The sequence below is a fragment of the Thamnophis elegans genome, chromosome 8, assembly GCF_009769535.1.
Source record: "Thamnophis elegans isolate rThaEle1 chromosome 8, rThaEle1.pri, whole genome shotgun sequence".
Taxonomy (NCBI): Eukaryota; Metazoa; Chordata; class Lepidosauria; order Squamata; family Colubridae; genus Thamnophis; species Thamnophis elegans.
Window position 1 is genome coordinate 50,938,449 of NC_045548.1, and position 22,810 is coordinate 50,961,258.

The 22,810-nt window shown below is 35.8% G+C and overlaps 1 protein-coding gene across 1 annotated transcript in view; it reads right to left on the minus strand.

The window, feature by feature from the left end:
• Positions 1 to 20,035, minus strand: part of CNGB3 (cyclic nucleotide gated channel subunit beta 3) — an 87,369-nt gene extending 67,334 nt beyond the window's left edge. Inside the window, exons 1-2 of the mRNA XM_032222281.1 lie at positions 19,934 to 20,035; positions 11,905 to 11,983 (exon numbers count right to left, since the gene is read on the minus strand). Of these exons, the coding sequence (XP_032078172.1) occupies positions 11,905 to 11,983; positions 19,934 to 20,035 (181 nt within the window). The remainder of the gene's footprint in view (positions 1 to 11,904; positions 11,984 to 19,933) is intronic.
• Positions 20,036 to 22,810: the final 2,775 nt, after the last annotated feature.

A 22,810-nucleotide genomic window follows, 5' to 3' on the forward strand; every position in this document is an offset into this window, starting at 1 on the left:
AGATCCAGACCCTCCCCCCTCTCACGGCCTTTAAAAAGTCTATTAAGACCTGGCTTTTCCGGCAGGCCTGGGGCTGTTGACCTCTTGAATGAGGTCCAGCCCCACTATGGTTGAGTGTGTTGTGTTTTAACCTGCGTTGTTTTCTTTACTTTTTAAACTTTTTAATACTTTTTAAATTGTCTTTTATGTAAGCCGCCCGGAGTCCTTCGGGATTGGGCAGCATATAAGTTTATTAAACTTAAACTTAAACTTAAACGTATATAAGTCTAATTGCTATTGCTATTGCTAGTACTATTGCTATCTCTCCTGCTCTTTTCTTGACTTGGAGGCCTCAGAAGGCTAGAAGCTGTTTATTTGATATTTTTCACTACATACCAAACTAAGAGATGTGATTTCTTTTAAATTATTGTTATTTTTTTAAAAAAAATCATAACTAAAATATATCAAGAAAAAGGAAAAGAAAAAAAGGTAGAGGAAAGAATAGAGTTTAAGAAAGAAGTTAAAGAAGTGACTTCCCTCTTTCTTTACAGCAATCACAAAGAAATTCATCATCCTTCTTCCCTCTTTAACTTTACAGTAATCCCTTCAGCCATTATTCAATCTTTTTTTTTTTTAATCAAAGGGACTTGATTTTTGAGTGGAGAAGCATTGGCAATGCCCTCCTTCAAGTCAAGGAGGCTATCACTCAAAGTCAACCAAGTTACTGTGGTCCCTGACACAGATATTCCATGTTGTAAAAATTCAACAATTTATAGAAGTTGCAATTTGCTTACTATGATAGCATTCCCAATATTAATAAAAGAGAATATTTGTAACTCAGAGTTGAAATGAGGGGTCCTTGATGTTCTCTGAGCCTGGTTGGATTCTTGCAGATGTTTCATTACCTAACTAGGTAACATCATCAGTTTTCTGCTGATGGATAAATGAAATGTCTGCAAAAAACAACCAATCTCAGAGAGCACCAAGGACCACTCATCCTCAATGTTCCACCTGAAGCTGCCATCTCATTCAGCCTAAGAAGAACTGACCACTTTCTTTAGGCTACTTCTTTCTAAATCCCATCATTTGCACATGAAATGTTCTAAGAATCTGAATCACTTTTTTCTCATCCACTGAGATGATAAGGCCCACTGGTATAGCTGTCTTAATTAAGAGCCTGTTTCTGAAGTCATGATGAGAGGGGAAGAATTGGGAAAATTACTTTACGTAATTAAAGTCCATCTTTATCTTCCCCTCATATTCCATCCAATATAAAAGCTTCCGCTGTTCTAATGTGCTAGAGCAGCAAAAGGGGAATTCTAAGCAGACAAGTTTTGCATTTCAGACTCATGGCAGGTACCATCATTCATTGTATGAAATTCTCTTGTCTTGATTCTAGGAAAGTTTCTTTGGCAAAAATGTCCTTTTTTTGTAAAAAGGAATATCACACACTTAAAATATGAACAATAAAACTGAGCATCTATAAACATAGATGCAAGTATTTTATATTTCAGGGCTGACTTGATTCTGGAGAGATGCTATGAGCGTAAAGTGCTGTTTTGATCCCTTTGGGTTGGAAAAGGGATAAAGTGCTGTAATAGAAGGTAGTATAAGTTTTGCTTATTTAATTTATTGTAGATGCTTCCTGATTCAAAACTGATTCTGGGCAACTCACAATAAAATAAACCATACAAACATAATACAAAGTAAATATTGTTACCAAAAGAACACTATTATTATTGCTACTTTTAATTATTTGTTTGTTTAAGTCAATGTTGACTTTTGAATAACTCCCTGCAGTTTTCCTGACAAAATTTTGGAAGTGCTTTGCCATTGCCTCCTTCCTAGAGAAAGTAACTGGCTCTAGGGTGATTCAGCTGGCTTCATGTCTAAGGTTGGACTACAATTCATGATCTTCATGAGGTTTATAACCTGAAGCAATCTACTACCGCAAACTAGCTGTCTGTGCTATTATTAAATCAAAACCTTCGTAATATTGTTTACTTAGTGTTTTCAAACCTGAGTATTTTGAGTGGATTTCAAGTAACTCTCCAACCACATAATCACTGTCAAGAATTATAGCGATCAAAGCCCACACATAAAGAACTTTATTTTTTAAAAAAACGCTTTGTTGAGAAAAATGGTGGCATTTAACATTAAGTAATCACTTCTAATATTTTTCAAAAATCACTTCTAATGCTCTTATCACCAGCAGTAATGAAACATATTGATGGATGTGTTACTCTCCTTTTTTCCTGTAAATGAAGATGTGTAGATAGAATCAAATGAATTGCTTTTAAAAGACTATTGATAATTATGCGTACTTTAAATGCTTTTAATTCCATAATTAGTCTATAATATCAGTAGACAAAGTATATGTGTTAGTAATATGATATACAAATATTTGAGATGAATCTCTTGCATATGTTTATAGTCATTCATGCATTTCTAATATCTGCTCAAAAATAATTCAAATGAAATTTTGGTTATAAATTTCAGGTATATAAGTATATTCTTCTTCCCACTACCCACAGTTAACCAGAGTATATTTTGCAGCTGCATTATTTATAATGAATATATATATTGAATATATTTGTTTGCTTTGAGGCTATATTGAATATATTTGTTTGCTGTGGGATTAGACACCTGCCTCCTGATATAACAACTTGCCATATGTCTTAATCATAAACATAATGTGAATCAGCAGTGCAATATGGCTGTTCAAATAAAAAATAACTAATCACATAAAATCTTAAAATTCATTTAGAGCAGCATAGGTTTTAGATAATAAAAAGTCATCATTGGCTTCACTAAGATCACAGGCAAAACTGAGCCTTTAAAAAGTTTATCTCAACAAGTATGACTCCAGGGGCCATAACCCAAGTGGTAAGAGTAGTGCTGTAGTTATCTCTGTATTTCAGGACTACAATCCAGATTCTACAAAATAAAGCAGAGGGAGCTTTCCTTCTCCTCTTCCTCCTCTTCCAGAAGAATTTCAAAGTAACTAGAAACATGGAAAATCAATTGGCAGGGAGTAAGGAAGTGTTACTGTTATGTGCCTTGTTGAAGGGATGGAGAATTATTGTTAAACAGGGATCTGAAAGTACCTAAATGTAGTTGAAGAACAGCTGAAAGAACTGGATAATTTTAATGATAGTTTAAGAGGTATTTTTTAATAATTAAGAGAATAATTAAGACATTATCATTGTTTTTAACTATATAGAAATAACCCAGAAAGAATGGAACACACTTATTCTATATTATTACCAAACAGCAATAATAGAACCAAAATCTGACTTAAATATCTGATTTTCCAGTTAAGCTTAAAAAGCTAAACTATCTGGGCAAAATAGTTCAGGATCAACTAAGCTAGGTTGCTATCTGCTGTTTGTATGTACAAATATACTATTGGGGATAGTTAGTGTAATGATAGTTAACTGTTCAGCAAAGTTCATGTATAGTATTTCAACAACAGCTAATCTTGAATTTTTCATCTGGGCAGATGGATATTGTTCAGTTACCAGTAAACTTTCTGAAATTGTAAGTTTTATTTCAAAGAAGATTTCTTTCTCTCTCCCTTTTATTCTAAATAGAATAAAATTATAACTGATTGTGTTTACCTGGCTGCTATATCCCATTCATTGTTAATCCCCATTCCTAGCAAAAGTGTCTAAAAATATATTTATCCTCCAATATAAGACTATATGGAGCTAAGGGTTGAACTGTGGAGACCTTGATGTTCTCTGAGTTTGATTGCTTTCCTGCAGACGTTTTGTTACCAGACGAGGTGACATCTGTGCTGAAGCTCAGAGAGCACAAATGACTTCACAGATTTATCCTCATTTAAATTGAACCCACATTTTCCAAAGAAATCTCTGTTTAACCATCCCTCGTGTACTTTTTGTTAACTTTCTCCAGGGAAGAATTCACATTCAACATGTCTTTATGATCCTTAAAACCTGTAACCTCTCACTTTTCAGGAAAAAAAAACTTTCAGGCAACTTTCCTTATGAAAAAATATCTACTACAGAAAATGTCTGCCAGTTTTAAAAAGGAATGCAAATTTAGTTTATGTCTCTTAAAAACAAGATTTTAGAAGAATCATGATCTGAGAGACACTGGCATCTCCTGAATGAAATCAGAAGCGACTGAGAGACTACTTATTATGATGTATAGACTGTTAGGTTTTACAAAGGATTGTGAAACACTTAGTGTAGACCAGAGGTCTTCAAACTTGGCAACTTTAAGACTTGTGGACTTCAATTCCCAGAATCCCAGCATAGCTGGCTGGAGCATTCTGGGAATTAAAGTCCACAAGTCTTAAATTTGTCACGTTTGGGGACCCCTGCTGTAGACTGATCTGTAGACAGCTTTAACTATTTTCAGGAAAATAGGGGTTTGAAGACTAGACTGAGCATAGATCCTAGTATAATCTTAAAACTTTCAACAGATATTTCTGTAGTAATGAGTGCAAGTTCTGAAGTGAATGTATATGTGTAAAGGATTCTCTCATGGTTTTCTGCTATCATCTCACTTTCATTTTTGGGACAGGGCTTAAAACTAAATCCCATTATAATACAGTAGTGGGGGCGGGGGGAAGCCAAAACTTTTCAAAGGATAATAACATTTTTGAAAACATTGGTCGTGAAACTACATTTGGGGGATATTCATTAACAGAGTAACTCCAAAAGCAGTGAGTGAAGGACATTTGCAGGTGACCTTAACACAGTGGAAGTCAAAATGTGTAATACTACAAAATGCTAAGTATACTTCTGAGTCGTCCCCTCATGAATAAAAGTAATGATTTTAGTTTAGTTAGGTTTTTTTCCAAACAAGAACAATATTTACTGGAATACACATAATGTTTACATATTTACATACTTTTTGACTTAAGTTTACTTTACATGGTCAGCATTATCATGGACATGTTGACATTTTCTCCCAAAATTCAACTTTGAAAATCTAGAAATTTAGAAAAAGGGGTAAGAATACTGAGCTCCATTAGCATACATTTCTGCAGGGACTCCAAAGATTAGGGATATTTTATGCCATATTTAACATGCAGTGGGAAACTATCTGCTATGGATAGTGAACACTTAGACCAGTGGTGGATTTCAATTTTTTTTAGAACCTCTTCTGTAGGTGTGGCCTGCTTTGTGGGAGTGGCTTACCAGCCATGTGACTGGGTAGGAGTGGCTTGGCAGTCATGTGACTGGGAGGGCATGGCCAACTTATAAAATGTGGTGAAATTCACTTAACAATGCTCTTGTTAGCAACCAAAATGTTGGCTCAGAAACTCTGGCATTTGAAGCACGAAAGTCTTAAAGCTGTCAAGTTACAAGACCCTTGCACCCCTAACCCTTTAGAAAAAAACCCCAGGGGTGTTCAAACTTGACAGCTTTAAGACTTGGACTGGACTTCAACTCCCAGAATTTCTCCTCCAGTCATGTTGTCTCAGGAACTCTGGCACTGAAGTGTGCAAGTCTTAATGCTGTCAAGTTACAAGACCCTTGCATCCCTAACCCTTTAGAAAAAAAACCCGGGGGTGTTCAAACCTGACAGCTTGACAGAGGCTAGAACTGGCAGGAACCCACCCCTGACTTACCCCTTGGGTTTAGCAATCTCCCAAAACTTGCTATGGACTTTCCTTCCTGTTTTATCTGCACAAGTCTCGGTTGGATTCTCTAGATAAATTGGAAGCAAATTTTGACAGCGTTCCAATTTTGATTATTTATAATATTTTTGGGACATGGTGGTTCAATGGCTAAGATGCTGAGCTTATCAATCAGAAAGGTCAGGAGTTCGGTGGTTTGAATCCCTAGTGCCGCATAACGGAGTGAGCTCCAGTTACTTGTCCCAGCTTCTGCCAACCTATCAGTTCGAAAGCATGTTAAATGCAAGAAGAAAAATAGGAGCCACCTTTGGTGGGAAGGTAACAGCGTTCCGTGCACCTTCGGCATTTAGACATGCTGGTTACATGACCACGGAGATGCCTTCAGCTTTGAAACGGAGATGAGCACCATCCCCTAGAGTCAGGAATGTCTAGCACGTATGTGCGTGGGGAACCTTTAATATTTCTAAAAGCTGATCAGATTATCAAAAACAAAGGAAAATTGCAATTTAAAATATTCTTGATTCTGCTTTGCTTGTCCAAGGATTACATGTGCCTCCTAAGGCAAAAAAAGAGGATTTTTAAAATAACATTTCTACTTTGCATTTGCAAGTTTCATTAGCTTTAAGAAAACATTTCAATTTTTCCTGTCCCAGTTGTTTATGAGTTCCTGGGGGATTGTGGCTCACAATTTGGAAACACCTGCCTTAATGAATGTGGCAGATCATGCAGAAGAAAGCAATGTCTTACATGACTCATATCCAAGTCGTGAAGCCCTTTAAAAGTAATTACAGGATTTCACATTTGCTCTGAAAGCAAATCAATACAAACCACCATATTTTTCAGAAGTAATATTAGAGTCTTTAATTACAGTGATTATATTTTCTTTCCACTTTTAAATCAAATACCTATTTTGTATATGTGAACCTTAGTAACTGAGTATTTAATGCACATGTTTATTTAATAAAATGGCAAAAAATAATAATCAAAATTGCTCAGGCATTCTTTTGGTATAGAAAATTATACTCAAAATTATATTTAGCCCAAAATGATAAATCTAGAGAACTGTACTTCAGGGTATTTTATATAATATATTGAAGAAAGTATAAACTGCATGAGAAAAAAACATGGAATAATTTCTTAGAATATACCTCAGTATAGGATCCTGTGTTAATATTGCATTTTATATTAAAATATTTGCTAAACTGAATTAGCTTTAAATAGAATGTCTCTTTTTTATCTATATCACTTTATTTTGCTCCAAAAAGATAAAAACATGTTAGCATTCACCATATAAATGATTCTCAGATGCTTCATTTCATTGATTTCAGATTTTTACTTGTAAATTATTGCCTATTTTAAATAAAAACTTTATGTACAGTGAAACCATCAAGATAAATAGTTTAAATAGTTAGATGACATTTTCTTTCAAAATATTCTCAACATCTTCTTCCATCATATTGTTGGAAAAATACTGTGGGAATTTCTAGTTTATAGGTGGTCCTTGCTTAACAATCAAAATTGAAACTGGCATCTCAGGATTGAATGTAGCAGTTATTAAGCAAGATGCCCATGTGGCTGCTTCACTCAGTGACTGTAATCTCTATCATTAAGTGACCTCTCTTGTTCTTAAGAGGATAGAATGAAAGAGCTACCTGTTAAAAGATTTCAGCTTCTCATGGATAGGATCCTCGGGATTTAAGATCTGTTCCTATAGCCTGCAGAAAAATTTCAGAACCCTCCATCCTGTGGTGGGATTCTCAAATGTTTACTATTGGTTCTCTGGGTGTGGCTTGGTGGGTGTGGCGTGGCTTAGTGGGCATGGCAGGAGAAAGATACTGTAAAATCTCCATTCCCTTCCCACTCCAGGGGAAGGTTACTGCAAAATCCCCATTCCCTCCCGATCAGTTTGGAGGCAGAGAATAGATGGGGATGAAACCAGTCAGAGATGGTATTTACCGGTTCTCTTGAACTACTCAAAATTCCTGCTACCGGTTCTCCAGAATGGGTCAGAACCTCCTGAATACCACCTCTGCCTCCACCTCTGCTTGTAACCTTCTCTGCGACTTACCCATTGACTTTCTGGGGAAGCTGGCAGAGAAAATTGCAAATGGTGATTACATAATCACAGGGCCCTTGATAATTTGTCATAAATGTGAACCATTTGCCAAGCATTCATAATACAATTTTGTGTTGGCACAATGTTTTATGATAGCGGGAAGGATTTTATGGGCCATGTAGCAACCTTTCCAAACTCAAGTTGATATTTGTTTATTACATGTAAGAAAATGTTGTGGTTTTTACAAAATTAAACAATGAGACATCACAATACTGAAAAAATGAAAATCTATTCTTAATGAAAAAAATATGGAATCCTGGTCTGAAGATAAGTGAAATGCAAACAGAAGATGGCTTCCCGTGTATTTCTTCTAATTATCTAAAAGAGATCTATCTTTTATATTTTCCCAGTTTTATGTACTAAACCGATATGTGCTTTTACATCATCCCCATTTGAAGAACTGGCCTGAAATGACTCTCTCAACTTCTATTCCCCATGTTAGAATGATTAAAATTATTTTTATTGTAAATACCCTTCAAGTACATATCCGTTATAGCTATAATTACTTCTTTCGTTAGTTGACCCCAAAACAGATTTTCTTGGCTGTTGATCTGACTTTCTTTCAGGATGCTAACACTTTCATATTCACTTGACCCATTGGGTATTTTGAACTGGCTGTAAGCAGACCATGGTGTAGCTTAATTGGACACCAGAAGCTACTCTCCCTTCTTTGAAAAGACAGAGGCCAGGCCACCAAAATTTGCAATTTGTAATTGCTGTGTGCATTATCTGATGTTAAGCAGAAAGTATCTGTTACTTATCGCTTTAATTTTCACATCTACATAATTAGCAGCAGTTTCTTCTTGAAAAAAGTCAGGTCAGTATGGAAATGGTAGAGTAGATCTAATTTTCAGTTTTCAGTTGTCAGGTTGGATTTTCTAATTAATCTCTCATTGTTCTCTGAATCAAATGAGTCGTATTCTCAAGGGCTGTCTTTGTAAAAGAGTCCAAGAAAGAACTGTATCACGAATGTATTTTTATTGCACTTAGAAATTCTGTGAAAGCCTTAAAGAGGCCATAGCTGTTACTCCATTGACTTATTAGCTGATCCCCCAGTGTTACATCAAGTTCACTTGATCCCCCTCTGGGAATAGGGTGGCATACAAGTCTAATAAACTCAACTCAAACTCAACTAAAGGTTGAACCAGTTGAATAATTACTCTAATTCTTTGTCTCTAGCCAGATTTGTTGTATCTTCATTTACAATATTACAGCAGAATAACAAGGTATTCAGATCCATGGACACTAAAGCAGTGATGACATCATATAAATCATGATTTCATTATACAACAGGAACAAATTACTCCTTTGTTTGATGATTTGATCATACACATGAAGTTATTCTGGCTTCTAAATGATATTCTCATTCTGGCTCATTCCATCTTTACAGGTTCAGCAATAAAGAAGCCTAGAAGTGAAACTCCATCAAAATAGTCACATCTCTACACCGCCCCCACCCCAAATATTGAGGCATTCAACCATATTTGGAATAGTTTTGACTCAGTGTTGGTGCATCCTTCAAAACTACAAAAATGAAACCCATTATGGTTTAACATTTGTCTTACTGGGACAACGAATATCTCTTTATACTTCTCTGCATTTTTTATTTCTTTATCTTAAGGGCTTTCCTTTAAGGAGAAGAAAGAAATAGAGTTATTAACCAAGCACTTACTTTCATGTCCTTTTGTCTTTTAATGAATATCAAGGCTGGTCTGTGGGGATTGTGAATTCATTTTATTGAAGGCCATAAATCAGGACCAGCAATATTCCTGGTGGTTGTTGTTTTCTGCCTGAATTCTATAATACCTGTAGAACAGGGATGCCAAACTCAATTTCATTGAGGGCCATAGGTTTGTATTTGACCTCAGGGGGCAGGGTATATATGGTAGGAGTGGGCATGGCTAGGCTGGGCATGGCCAATTTGACATCATTGTGTTGGGGGCACCTGTGTTGGCCAAGTGCTAAGGTAGGACCTCCCTCAGATCCTCCCTCACTCTCATTATAATCTCCTTCCTTCCTTCCTTCCTTCCTTCCTTCCTTCCCTCCCTCCCTCCCTCCCTCCTTCCTTCCTTCCTTCCTTCCTTCTTTTCTTTCTCTTCCTTCTTTTCCTTCCCTCTTCATTCTCCTTTTTTCTACCTTCCCCTCTTCCTTATTTTTCCTTCCTTGCTCTCTTCCCATCTTTTCTTCTTTTTCTTTCCTCTTTCACTTTCTCGTTCTTGTCCCTTCATGCTCAAATGCTAAAGGGGAAACATTTCTCTTTTTGTTTTGTTTTTAGTTTGTCTTGCTAACCCTCTGCCAACGAAAACAGGTCCCTATTTTTGGCTGTGATGGCCTCCAGCAGTCCTCTGCCAGCGAAAATGAAGCCTGGGGCCTCCACATGGGGCCCTCCCAAGCTCCATTTTCACTGGCAGAGGCATTGCGGGCTGGTCCTTTGCTGTTTCTAGGGCAATCCCAGAGGCCAGATCTAAGTACTCTGTGAGCAGGATCTGGCCTGTGGGCCTTGAGTTTGACACCCCTGCTGTAATTTTAAGCAACTGTTTTTAATAGTTCAGGGTGAGAATGAAATGGCTTGTTTTTGCAATTCCACCTTTATTTTATCAATAATTGTGTCAATGTCATGCTTGTTCACTGGAACATAGTAGCATATATCATGAGACATATTGACTCTATAGTTGTTATATAGGTACATTCAATCAAACATTGTTCTACTCAATGTCTATGTCATTGTAATGTCTTCTATATAAGGCCATTTGTGATGTGGTTTGTGGTTTGTGATGTAGGCTTAGTATGTGTGAAATGTCTATCAGCTAGAGTTGTGCTCTTTTTAATTGCCTTAAAAACATTTTTTTTAACTGCAAGGTAATTTCAGGGATAATATAGCTATACAGCAGAAGCATGTTCATGCTTTTCAGCTGCTCAAGAATATTAGTATAATAACCTTCTTTCCTTCTAAGTCATTTTGTATTTTATATCAGCAATTAGAGTGGTCTAGTTGTATGGATAGTGCCTCCTTATTTTCTGAGTTCCTAAAAGGTTCAGGGCTCTTCTAATTAAATATGATATGCGGTGGAAAAAACTGTTGCACAAGCATTGTTGTGTAGGCTAATATAGAATATGCCTCCAATATGCTTCATCTTTCTATACAGACTCATGAAGATCAGAAATGGACTGAACTTCTTTAATCAACCATATTATTTCATTAGATGATACTTTCTGTTTTTCATACTTTTTGTAATTAAAAAGTTACACATTTTGTGTCCCATAGTATTAACTTTCTGCAGTTACATAGGGTAATTTTTAAAATCAATTTATTACAGTCTTCAACTAGAGACCAGAACAAATAAAAATGCCCAGTAAATATACAATTAAAAATTCTAGTATAAAATAATAAATAACAACTAAAATCTATACTAAAATCCAGTCTGTCAATTATATATGGTCTAACTATACTACAATTACAATCCATACATAGGGTAAACTATCCAACAATTGCGTCTCCATGAGGCAGCCTTTTTACTAGTTTGATTACTTTTTATTTTTTTAATTCTCTTAATGGTGAAACATAAAAAAGAAAATAAAGGAAAAAACACCAAGAGGAAAAAAAACAGAGATTTTAAAGCAAAATAAAATAAAATAAAACAGAGAAATTTTAGTGATTCAAATAAATCAAACCTGACCAAAAAAACAACAATCCAAATAAATATAATCTAACAAAAAATAAGAATACAAAAACCAGCTTGTTTAAGTTCTAATTAACAGGACAAAATCCAAATGATATATAGATGTTAAATTAATTTAATCCTTAATCTTATCATTAAATCATAGAGCAACACATTGTATCACCTTCTCTATTTTAGCACAAGGGTCTATCAAAAATAGATAACAAACTCGTATGCTAGATCCTTTAAAAAAAATCAAGTGAATAAGTTTCTTCCCAGTTATGTAAACTTATCTTCTTTTCCGTGTCCTAAGTTTTAGAGAGCCAGGAATCTGTGAGATGATAGATTCTATATTTTAGGAAAGCAGTTTAATGTCTCATTAAGAATATAATACTGTACTACAATATTTCAGAAATGATTACTTAATTGCAGTGATTGAAATCCAAGACAACAATACATTTTTAGAACCTTCATATTTCTTATAATCACAGTCACAGCCTTTTTTTTTTTTTGAGGTCTCAGGTTATATTACTCACTTTCTTGCTTGGGGTCTGAATGTGCCATGTTTTCTTCTTTCAACTTCCCATTTTCAACATCATTTTTCTTATCTTTTTCCTGCCCGAAAGATAACAGAAGTATTCAAGGTTTTTGCTCAGATAATAAATTTTGAATAAAATCCTCATTCCAGCATGTGAACAATTTTTTTTAAAAAAAATGTAATCTATAATCTGCCTATCTATAAAACTGAATATATAGAATTTACATTGCTTATTTAATCAATTTATGCTCTCCATGAGAGTTACAAAAATGTTCACTATTGTAATTAGGAGACATTGACTTTCACAAGATTGGACCAATTCCTATACCTTCTTATGAAACAAAATTTGTTTATTTATTTAAAAGATTGTTATGGCCCTTCCATCTTAAAACACAACTGTGGGCAGCTCACAACAATAAAGTTTCCATTAATTTTTTTTGCCTCTTATACCCATTTTCATTCTCTTGCTATTTGTGTCATTCTGTACGTTTTTATTGTTCTCTTGATCCAAGACTGTAAATCAATTAATTAAATGAATAAAAATGAGAAGGGAAATGTAGAAACACAGAGACAAAATAAATCCAACATATTTCTTCATTTCATTGAAAACATTGATGTTTCCTATGACCTCTGCTGGTAAAGGACTTGGAAAAGATAACTGACTCCAGTGAGGAATACAAGGCTCCATTTTATTGATATATGAGAAGCATACCGCTAACAAAGACTAATTTTCATGCTACAGTTATTTCAAGATATTTCAGAATGGGGAGGTTTTTTTCCCCAATGACTGATAAAATGAGTAGCATTCCCCATTGCCATATGAATGCCATGATCACACCAACATTTGTGATGGATTTCCCATCATTGCTTTTTAAATGGCAAGTGGCTATAGAATTGGGGTAGAAGAGTAAAACAGAAGGATGGAAGGTGAAAGAAATATTTTATTCTCCAGTCATGTTTATCTATAGGAGTGCTTCTTCCATATGCTAGTGTTAATCCATTGTCTCAGGTGACAGATGGCCTTTGGGTAAGGGAATCTGCCTGGCATTTCTACTCTGCCTTAACTGATCTGCTGCCCTTAGCTGTGAAGAAAGTCTTCTTCTATTGTCGCGACTGAAGTAAGATTAAGTGGCCACTCCACCTGTTTTCTCCATCTGGAATGTAGAATGTGACATTTGTCCTTTGCCTCCAGCAACAAAATGCTTTAGACTGGTCCTGTTTATCCAGTCTGAATCTTCACATTTTTCAAGGCTTCTATCAAAAGTTTTTTCTTCTCCCCTACGGCTAACTGCACTTGGAAGAGGCAGTTGGGAGCACAAAAGAACACGAGGAAAAGTTTCAAAGCAGAGGTGGCATCCATTTTGATTTTGAGAGTGGAGGCATGCCCCCCCCCCCATGATGTCTAATGTAAAGGACCATCTGGTGATATGACATTGTTGCAGTAGGCAGAGACAAAATATTTGGTCCTTTTTGATTTGGGTGTTGCTTCTTAACATCATTTGAATGATAAAAATCAACTGGTTCTTTCTGCGATTTGGGGAGGTGGGTTAATTCTTTTTTTTTTTTGTAAAGGTCTCATGCTTCTCAATTTCATATTACAGGGCATGGAGAAAATATAGTGCTCAGAACAACATTCGACTCTGCGTGGTAGCAGCACAACTGACCATTCAAAGACTGAAGTTGGCTCAGCCTTTAGGGTCTGGAGTACCAGTCAGTATGATGAAAGATACAGACCTTAGTTAAGGAGGGTCCATAGGCTGTATTTCCTTCCTCTGCATCCTACCCACTCTCATGGCCTTCCGAAAGGCTATTAAGACCTGGCTATTCCGGCAGGCCCCGGCTGTTGACCTCATGACTGAGGTCCAGCCCCGATTAGACTGGGTGTATGTTGTGGCTTTTTAAATCTATGTTTCTGTGTTTTTAACTTTTCTATTTTTTAAATGTATTGTTGTCAGCCGCCTGGAGTCCTTCAGGATTGGGTGGCCTATAAATTTTATTAAATCTAAATCTAATCCTCTTATTCAAAATCTAATGAATAATGGCTGAGACAAAGGAACACATACAGTAGAACCTCTGGTCACGAACACTTCTGACCATGGCCAAATAGGGTTCTGACCAAAAAATTCACAATTATTTTTTTCGCAGCCGATTTTTCCTTCCTTGCCATTTTTTTTTTGTAAGCACCAAATTTCCAAAATTTAAGTTCAGGTCATAACCAAATTGGTTTGCGACCAAAGTTATGGAACAAATTCTGGTCATGACCAGAGGTTCTATTATACATGTTATTCAGAATAATGGACTGTAGGAAATGCTGTTAACTAATTCTAATCAAAATACAGGATGACAGGGTTTAAACATTGCGGAACAAGCTACAATACATTCCTTTTGCAGTCCCACAATTTCTCCAGAGCGTCTCAGACTATTGTAAGGAACAATTTTAGCTAATTTAGAGATTGTCCATATGGAGGGAATAGAATTCATTTCACATACCCCCCTAAAAGGATCAGTTTTTTCTATATCTACCGGTAGAAGCCTCTGTATTCTTTGGCCTGTCCCAGCTTTTGTTCTTAACTTTTAAATTTATTTATTTAACAAAGCTTTTGGCCCCTGCAGCCAGAACTATTGCTGACAGCATATAGTTTCCAGCTTTATAAATCAGATTACAGCAAGAGAGGGGGGGAGTAGGGAGAGGGAAGGAGAGAGAGAGAGAGACCAAACCTTCATCATTTCATAAAATTACATGGATGGGATCTTATCTTCCTTCTTTTGGATTAGTTTTGTAATGCTATTTTTGGCTCACTCGCAGGTTCTATTTGATTCTCCAGTTGCCCAAAGATTTTGCATGGAGATACTTATGTGCTCCCAAGATGAGAGACTTTGACTTATTCCATTGTTACTGCTAGCTCATTTGCTAGGTTTCAGGGGACACAACACCTCTACAAAGTAAGACAAATATCCAGATCACTGTTTGTTCCTTATCTGTACACTACTAAAACTCTCATTTCTGTTTGATATTTGTAACTTTTACAAATGAAAGCTGCATCAGAGGTCAAAGCTTTGTCAAGAAAAGTACTTCACATGGGCTAATTTACAGAATGTTGAGGCTCTCTACTCTTGAGAGAATAAAATTCGATGGTTTTTTTGCCCACTTCAGTGCTGTCGTGTGGCTGCTGTCAGCTGTCATCTAAGGATGCTCATTTTCAATTCTCTATGACAGCTTCTCACAAGGCAAAGGGGAAGCCAGAAGGAACTGATATGATTACTGACACTCTTATGCAACTTTTTACCTGTCCGCTAGCAAACTTTGCTTGTGGAAAGCTTGTAGGGACAGGGTCAAAGGAGAAATGGTCTAGTCCAGTGATGTCTAACCTTTTTGTCCTCACGTGCCCACACCCATAATGCAATATGTATGCAGCCCCCCTATATGCCCCGCCCCTGCATATGCATTTGCGACCCCTCTGTGCTCCTCTGTGCATGCACATGTGATCTCCTCGTGCCCCATTTTGGGCCTAGCAGGCCTCATTGAAGCCTCCTGGGACCAAAAACAAGCTATAGGAGGGGTGCCGCACCCTCCCTGCAGCCCATTTGGGCCTAGCCAGTCTCCTTGAAGCCTCCTGGGACCAAAAATGGGCATGGTATGTATGTTTTCACGATGGTCCCCTGCACGTGCAATCCCCATCCCCCGCACATGCGCATGTATCTCCTGCATGTGTGGCAGAGAATGAAAATCAGCTGGCCAGTGGGAGGCATGCACGTATGTGCGATGGAGCTGAGCTGGGCACCCGCTTGTGTGCCCGCAGAGAGGGTTCTGTGTGCCACCTATGGCATGCATACTATAGGTTCGCCATTATAGGTCTAGTCCCTCTTGTCCTGTGCTTGTCCTGTACCAGCCAAGATGCACTTGTTTTCTCCCCTACCTCACAATAGCCACTTACCTGTCTGCTGGGAAGGATAGAAGGAGGAAGGGAGATTTCTTATGCTGACTGCCAGTTTCCTTCCAGGAAACTCAGTACAGACGCACTGAGGAAGCTCATAGGAAGATGGAAATAACGCCCGGAGTCCTTCGGGAGTGGGCAGCATACAAGACCAATAAACTCAATAAACTCAACTCCTATTCCTACTGACTTTTTTTGCTTGCTTGTGGTCATTCTTTTTTTTTTGGGGGGGGGGGAAGGATTTACCCTGAAGCATTTATTCAATGGGTCATGGATTATCTAGTTATATCTAGTTTGGCCATTTAATTGCATTTGAATATTATATAAATTATTTAGGAAATCTTTGTGTTACCACTGAGAATGAGTGGTGTAATAAATATTAGCCTAAACATTTGTATTGGTGTTAGGGTAAAATTAAGATTAAACTTAATCTTCTTTGTGCCCAATGGTCATATTTCTTGTGACAGTTAACATTGGAAGAATTGGTTTGTTTTGTGGTAGTCTTAGGTTTATATTATGGTTGTACTATTATTTGTTTTTGCAATGAGTACTTGGAGAAAAGAGTGGGATACATCTTTGCATTGGTATTACTTATGGTTAGGTATATGCTTGAGGTTTATGATTATATTGGGGGAATTAGGAAACTGGTTTATTAGGTTTATTCTATTTGGATTGTGTGCTGGGTTAAGTGTGTGTGTGTGTGTGTGTATGTGTGTATAAAACTAAATTTTTTGCAGAAGCTTATTTTTCTATGTTAAAGTTTATTGTAATAGTACTAGTAGTCTTAGGTTTATATTATTGTTTTGTGTAACTTGACTAATTATGTACCATCAAGTCAATGTCAGTTCTTAATGAACACATAGATATATATTTTCCAAGATTAGTGATAAAAGGTAAAACTTTTTATTTATTAAAGTTGATGTTATTAACGGTAAAGGGTCAGCTTTATTGAAGTTTATGATAATGTTTAATTTAATGGATTGTAATGTAATTAATGGATGAGTTTTGATGGTTTAAATCTAATTGTATGGTTAAAAATAATATATAGCCAAAAACTAATGGTAACCTTTATGTTAAATTTAACCATAATAGTCTTAGGTGTGTGTTATAATTGGTACTAAGTACTGGAATAAGTAGTAAGGTAAAGTTAGAGCTGGGCTAGGATTTATTAAGGTCTGTGGTTAAATTAATATCAGGATAAATTTTTATGGACTTTGGCAATCAGTTTTATCTTACATTTGAGAGTAAACTAGCCATCAAATGCTTTCCATACTCTTCCATACTGATGATAAACACATTTATTGGGAAGCATGCTCTCTTCTGTCCAATAAAGTTATCCTTTGCATAAAGCCTGTTTGGGGTCAGAGCCTTAATTAAATGACTTTAACCAACAGAAGCAAAGTTTCCTTTGCTCATAAGGAAGCAATTAAGAAGAAGGCTCAGAGCTAACTACTTTTTTTCTTCTTTAGCTATATCCTAGTGGTACAGTTAATCAAGTCGTTTTATGGTTCCTTTGGTTTGTATAGTTGGTCTACCAGATTTACAGCAATCCAAATTGTCTTGATTGTTATAACAAAGAACACAACACTACTCTTTAGCTTTTTAATAAGTTTGTAAGCAGTTGAATAATCCTTTAAATTAATCTAAAGATTCCTTTCAAGCAACAATTAGGGAAGCTATTAAAAGAAGTGTTTAAACTTTGCATTATAAATCTATGAAACAGGACTGTCAGCTTCAGATCTTGACAGCCCTTCAGATGTTTAAGACAAATTCAAATGCCACTGCACTAATTGCTTTTTCCTCAGTAACGAAAGCTTTTATGAGTGCTAAAAAGGAAACTAGCTTCTTCTATTGAATTTGATGCAAAATATTCACTGAATTAGACATTAGGAACAAGGTTAAACTGCTGATAAATTACTGGCCTGAAAGAGTTGAACCGAAATAATGAAACAGTTACTACAAAATAATATTGTTTCTAATACTAATACTAAACTTATTTATATTATTAAAATGTTCAGGGCAAAGTACATGCCTTATTTAATACTTCAACATCTCTTTTTAAAATCATACTTATAATACGTAATTGTATAATACTGAGTCAAATGTAAGTAACAAAAAAAATTCCCCTCAATCAATCTGTCTACTTGGCTGTATCTGTATTTCATCAAAGAATAATTAATTCCAACATATCTACAAACACTTCTCTCTAATGTTTTGCCAGTGAGAAGTTTCCTGAGTATGTGCTCCAGTATGTGTCTGAAAGCACAGAAAACTAAAACTAAACCAACCCGGATTGGATCTTGCAACAGGAAGAGCTCCTGATTGTGAAAGTTATCCATTAAATAGAATAGAATAACAGAGTTGGAAGGAACCTTGCAGGTCTTCTAGTCCAACCCCCTGCTTAGGCAGGAAATCCTTCACCACATCAGGCAAATGGTTATCTAATCTCTTCTTAAAAACTTCCAGTGTTGGAGTATTCACAACTTCTGGAAGCAAATTGTTCCACTGATTAATTGTTCTAACTATCAGCAAATTTCTCCTTAGTTCTAAGTTGCTTCTCTCCTTGATTAATTTCCACTCATTGCTTCTTATTTTACCCTCAGGTGCTTTGGAGAGTAGTTTGATTCCCTCTTCTTTGTGGCAACCCCTGAGATATTGGAACACTGCTATCATGTCAACCACATCCTTCTTTTCATTAAACTAGACATACCCAGTTCCGGCAACTGTTCTTCATATGTTTTAGCCTCCAATCCCTTAATCATCTTTGTTGCTCTTCTCTGCACTCTTTCTAGAGTCTCAACATCTATATGATATAGCTGTCAACATTGACTTCATTTAGTAATCAGGAAAGAAACCACTGGATTCCATTTGATTGAAATCAAGTGTACTTTTACTAATTATAAATGAACAGTTGCAAAGGAAAGCTGAATCTGGTTAATTAGGTGCAAAAGCGGATAATATCAAGTACAATTCAATCCCCTCCCCTTGGCACCCCTGTACATAGTCCAATTATAATGCACCCAACTGTCAGGTGGGAGATAACTTCAAAAAGTCTCATCAGGATGGAATGCTGGACATTTGGCCTTGGCGGGAAACTCCCTTCTTCCACATGCGCAGTAAGGTGGTCAGATCAGCAACTAGAAACTTCCTCCAGCACATAATGATTCCCCTCCCAGATACCATGCCCCCCCTCCCCGTTTCAATGACAGCCAAAGCAGCAGCAAAGCAGAGGCTGACATCAGCAGAGTATTGATTTCTTTGTTCCAGTACCATTTGAGGATTATAATGGTGATTTTAATACCCCCCCTTTCATATCATGTTTACATAAGTGATTTTATATATGCTATTGATTATCGAAACTCTTTGATTTTCTTGTTAAATGCTAATGCCAAGATATTGAGAACCAATCTAGCATGCAGATTACAGATCATACCACCAATGATTATCCATTTTCTACGGTCTGGTGTTCTAAAAGGTTAACAAGTGTTTGATAATATTAAAATATTAATTGATATTCCAAGTACACATTAAAAATAAAAAACATTAAGTGCATAAGGGAAACTAGCTGCACTATAGGATGGCTTATGCTGTAACTGCATCCAAACATATTGTACCCAAATGAAATCTAGATAAGTAATGCCAAACATCTTTTCAACAATAGTTATGACACTATAGTAAGATTTGTTAGGATTCTAATAATTATATTGATGAGACAATTTTGCTACATTCTATTGTTACAAAGAAATTTATGTCATTAGGAAGAATCATATGAAGTTGAATTTCCTTATTAGAGATTAAGGGCATAGAAACCAACATTTGGAGGCATAGAGCTATATAAATAACAACAGTTATTATGACAATAATCAGTATAATGTCAACTAAGACTATATCTGGTTTCAAAGATCTTCAAACAATTTTCATTCAGTTCAGTGGAATTTATTTCTGAGTAAGTGCTATAAAATAAGCTCAACTAAGGTTGTATTCTGATTCAATTAGCAAACATTTATAATGTTTGTGGATGATAATATTCACTAGAAGTCTTATCCTACAACAAATATAATGTCAACAAAGCAATCAATTATGGAAACCTACCACAGAAGGTTGCGATGATGGTTCTGGAGTGTTCTCATTCACATTTTCCTCTGTTGAGTGTGGTATCACCTTGGTGAATTTTCCTTTCAATTTACTGAACATATTTGTTCACAAAGATCTATAAAATCTTTGGTCATTTGTAATTAAATGCTAGAGGCATTTAGCTTTTCAGGGCAGTATTATTCAAACCAATTAGATGTTTAATCGGGGCTTAGTTTTGCAGAGTACTTCATAATCTCCTGCAACGACAGCCTATCCAAGTGATTGCTTTTCTTGGCATAGTTTATTTTTATTTTTATTATAACATTACTTATAGATTTATATTGAAAATGTGCTTTGAGATTTTAGAGTTAAAAAAGAACAACCAATGGATGTCTAATTATTTTCATACCTTTTTGCTGTAGTATTGCATTATTGCTCAGCATTAGTTTACAATACTGTGCTTGCAGATAAAGTTTTAATTAAAATGGATTGATATAAAATGAATAAGGGAAAGTGATCAATGATTTTGGGTCTCCATAATAATAGATTGCATGAATTCACTAGAATTATTTTGTTTTGTTATTCTGTTACATGTGCCTCCGAGGAAGGAAATTTTTTAAATTTGGGTTGTAATTATATAGTTTGAATATTTTAGATTAAAGGTTAATAAAATCCAACATGAACAATGCTTAAACTATGAAAATTATTTTGCTCACTGTGCTGGCTTATCTCTCAAGAAGATGAATCTCATTCAAAATGATTTGTGTTTATAAAATCATACATGAAAATATCAAATCAAAGATAGAAGTCTTGTATTCTATCTGAAAAATAGCTCTCAATTCAATATATAAATATATGGTGAAGTTTATGCTCATTTGTTATATTTGGAAGAGCTCTATACAAGTAGTCCTTGACTTACAACAGTTCATTTAGTGACCATTCAAAGTTACAATAGCACTGAAAAAAGTGATTCATCATAATTTTTCACACTTACACTGTGAACTAAAGTTGCAGCATCCTCGTGGTCACATGATCAGAATTCAGATGCTTGGCAACTGACTCATATTTCTGACAGTTGCCGTGTCCTGGGGTCATATGTTCATCTTTTGCAACCTTCTGACAAGCAAAGTCAATGGCGAAGCCAGATTTACTTAACAACCCTGTTAGTAACTTAACACCTGCAGTGATTCACTTAGCAACTGTAGTAAGAAAGATCATAAAATGGGGCAATGGAAATTTTGGGCTCAACTGCAGTCATAATTCGAGGACTATCTGTATATGAGGATAGCCAGGTGGAGTTTGGGGAAGCATTATTTCTTACCTCTTCTAGAGATTGTTATCCGGACACAATTAGAGAAATCAGCCACTTCCAATGAATTTGAAATTTATATGGAACAAGCAGAAGCCCTAATAGTAAAGTCAACTGGATGAGCTAAGAGTGTTGTTTTTGTGTGTCTGTAAATGCATAGTCTTTTTATGAGGAATTTATATTAATGAATTTTCTTGGAACATATTGTGTTGATTTTTTAAAAAAATGCAATGTCTCTGTAGCATAACATAGAATTACAAGAGAGGCACTGTTTTGTGCAGAGTTTTGATGAACTCAAAGGAAGTCCCTTCTGCCATTGAAGTTTCAGCTTTTTTCGATTATAACACTATGTACTGTTCCTCACATATATTTAAAATGCATGAGAAATCAATGTAATAGATATTAAACAAGCAAATGTTTTTGGGGACTTGTTAATAATTACTGACATTTATGACTAATGAATGTTATATTGGTTTAGGCTGTGACTAATAAAATTAATGTTTTGAGAAACCTTTCTGAGTTACCATTCAAAAACAATAATCAGATCATAATGAACCTGATAGGCTCTTACAAATGAAACAACTTGTTCCATCACCTCTTCTTTCATTTTTTTTCTTGCACTATATCTGTGTAGCGGGTGATTAACCTGCCTCCCTATTTGGTGGTCTTTTATGCACAATAGCTATTTAGCTATATTTCTCATCTAGTGAACACACCAAAAACACTTCAATTAATTGGATATCATGACCTACTGTTAAGTAAGAAGATTAATGTTGCAGAAGGCAAGGTGGCTGGTCAGTATCCAATTAGCTTCTTAACCATGCTGACTCTAGCCAGTATAACTACTAACTAAAAGCTCTTCATGTTTGACAAGAACAGGAAGGGAGTATGATGGCGTTTTTATTCTTAAAGTGAGTCATCACAAACAACCAGTTTCAAAACAGAGACATTTCTTTGTCCCCGGCCCATTCAGACATCAGCGACAATGAGCCCCACTGATGGAAAAAGAAATGAAAAAGAATAGGAATAGAGAATTCTTCTTCGTCCCCATTTTTTAAATGCATTGTTTAGACTGTTGCCATAATCCTCAGTCCGCTTATCATGAAGCAGCGTAAAACTGCTATGATAAAGTGACAGATATTGGCAGACCAGGAGCGGTAAAAAGATGTCAACAGGATAGCAGATTCATTCTGATATAAAGTTGCCTTGCGTTCACTACATGACCCCTGTTGACTCCTGATTCACTGCCTTAATGCATATGTTAAGGTAGGATTAAGCTGCCAGTTTATCAGCTTAAATTCAAAGTATAGATTGAGCATCAGTGTGCAGCTGGTCTAATTTTGTACAACTACTAAAGCATGATAAATCATAATGAGAATTAACGGACAATTGGGAAAAAAGAAGTTATTGCTTTCTTAGGGATTAGAAGGACTGCCCTTCTAAAAATGATACGACTAATAAATAATTTGCAAACTGCCAAGATTCCATGGAAGTCAGGTGGCATATAAATGTAATTGATAATAATGATATTTGTGGATGGTCAAAAGTTAAAAATTGCTAAAAAAATTAAAATTACATTGAAATTC